We start from the raw sequence: 2,381 nt of genomic DNA, 5'->3' as shown, positions 1-2,381 counted from the left end.
ACACCGTGTTCTAACGCAGCCTTCAGCGTGGCCTCGGGGTGCGTGGATCCGAGAGGGTTGTGCACCAGCCGTCGCCGCCGCCTGAAGTCATCCTCCCAACGATCCAGCTTCCAAAACTGATTCCTGCAATTCGCACCATTGCTATAGAGTATCGCTAACGAACATAGCTAATGAAGATCGCTAACGAGAATCGCTAACGAGGTCTTGCTGCAAGACTCGCGACTGATCGCAACAACCGTAAATGGCCCCACAAATTAGACTACATTATTTGCACCAAATAAATTCAAATTAAATTGGTAAACCCCTCAATTTAATTTAATTAATTAATCTAGTTTTACGTTAATCACTCAAATTTAACTAATTAACCAGACTAGGAAAGCTGCATGGCACACGAGTACGATGCCGCTATTTACTCAACTATTTTACTCAACCTAATTAATTTAATTTAATTAAGGAAGCTGATTAGCCATCGCGGCGGCGTCGCCACGGAGGCTGCGACGTACGTGGGGGCGCTGCCGTCACCGCGGCACCAGGCTCCGTGTTTCTCACGCAGGATGAAGATGATCTGATCTCGGATGCGGCTCGCGATCGCCAGGTTGCGCCGCTGTGCCGCCGACAGCAGGTGACTGAAGATCTGCTCCTCCTCGTGCCGCTGCTGGTTGCTAAGCGCGCATAGCGACTGTAAACAAACAAGCGCGCAGCAGACGACGTGAGATGCACGAGTAAGGAGTATTACAACAAATACACCTATTACTACTAAGACTCTATCGGACGTGTTTTGGAACGTATATTTAAATGCTCTTTCGTATGTAAAAGCGACAGCAACGTGCAAGCAGACGACATTCAACGCATGAACAAGGAACGCTCTAACAAATATTATAATGAATACATCAGCAGGGTGCGAAATTAACGTGAGTCCAGAGTCAAATACTCCCTGATTTACTGTCGGACTCCCTGATTTGACATATGCAGGAGTCCGTGTGACTCCCTGAAAATGCTGCTATACTAACTAGTTCGTTCCAGAGCATGGCCTCCTTATTATTCCCACGCAAAATTACCGTATTTTTTCAGCAAATGTCCAAAGAACATTTGGCAGACGTGCAACCGCATGAATCTTCTAATTAAGCACATGCGTTATTGTTAATATCTTTAGTTTTTAACTTCAGACTGCTGACTCCCTCATTTTGCCGCAGACTCCCTCTTTTTGAGGGCAGGGAATCAGTTGGACTCCCTTGTTTAAAAGTTAATTTCTACCCCTGCATGTGCATGTATTTATATATTTAATGTGTGTTCACATGTACTGACGTACATGTATTTATATGTTTAACGTGTGTTTGCATGTACATGTATTTATATGTTTAATGTGTGTTCACATGTACATGTATTTATATGTTTAATGTGTGTTCACATGTACATGTATTTATATGTTTAATGTGTGTTCACATGTACATGTATTTATACATGTATGTGAGATAAATTCAGATTGTCCGCGCAAACCCGAGCAGACGACTCTTCGGCGTGTCCACCAGAGGGCGCCGCCATTAGCTAGCGGGCCTCTCGAGTCGGCTCGTATGCTCTCCTCTTCCCAGGCTGTTGCGTTGCGGGGCAGACGGCGCGTGCTTCGAGTGACCGTCCGCGGGATCGGAAGGCGGGAAAGACAGTCTGCAGCTGCCGGTCGTGCATCCGATCCGTTGCCGACGACGACGCGCCGGCCGGCCGCGCAGACGAGACTCGTCGAACCGGGGTATGCCCAGCGTCAGCGTCTGAGACTGATAGAGGGGCAGGCAGCGAGTGGCGCCGGCCGGGCCGATCGATCGGCAGAGCGTCTAGCGAGCGCGGTCGCAGGGCGATGCCGACATACGCGCGAGAGGGGGCGGGCGCACCCGGTCCAACCGGCATGGAGGGGGGCTCACCGATCGGATGGGCGATGTCTCGTCTGTTGCTGGCTCTGACATCCCAAGAGGGGCCGCGAACCGCGATGGTGAACGTCTCGATGCGGTTGGCCGGCTGCGACTGCCTGAGAGGGGGCGGGCCACCGATGCGATGGCTGACGTCTGCGATCGTCGCGGTTCTGAGCGTGCTCGAGAGGCGGGGCAGCCACGCATCGATGGGCTGACAGTCTCCGATTGTCGCGCGGCTGAGGGGGGCGGCCAGCATGCGTCGTCTTTCTGGCGTGAATGTTGTTCGTATGAGATCGTGTCAGCTGTCGTGCGATGTTTGCGGACGACGGTATTCTGTCGCTTGAGCATCTGTTGTCGGCAGCGGGTCACGATCCTGCTCGCTGCGGCCTCGCTCCTCTCCTCTTCGCTCCTCGACTCTATGCGCTCGTTACTTCGCTTCCCATACCACCGGCTCCTGCTCTTGCGCAGAGGCTTGGCCTA

General features: G+C 51.9%; 1 protein-coding gene across 1 annotated transcript in view; it reads right to left on the bottom strand.

The window, feature by feature from the left end:
* Positions 1-2,381, bottom strand: part of LOC106819018 (lipopolysaccharide-responsive and beige-like anchor protein) — a gene marked incomplete at both ends in the record, with an annotated part of 18,614 nt that overhangs the window by 11,627 nt on the left and 4,606 nt on the right. Inside the window, 2 exon segments of the mRNA XM_014823677.1 lie at positions 5-123; positions 504-679. Of these exon segments, the coding sequence (XP_014679163.1) occupies positions 5-123; positions 504-679 (295 nt within the window).

Source organism: Priapulus caudatus, unplaced genomic scaffold, assembly GCF_000485595.1.
Source record: "Priapulus caudatus unplaced genomic scaffold, Priapulus_caudatus-5.0.1 Scaffold2747, whole genome shotgun sequence".
Classification (NCBI taxonomy): Eukaryota; Metazoa; Priapulida; class Priapulimorpha; order Priapulimorphida; family Priapulidae; genus Priapulus; species Priapulus caudatus.
The sequence above is the reverse complement of the archived record's forward strand: the minus strand, read 5'-3'. Positions and strand labels throughout refer to the sequence as shown.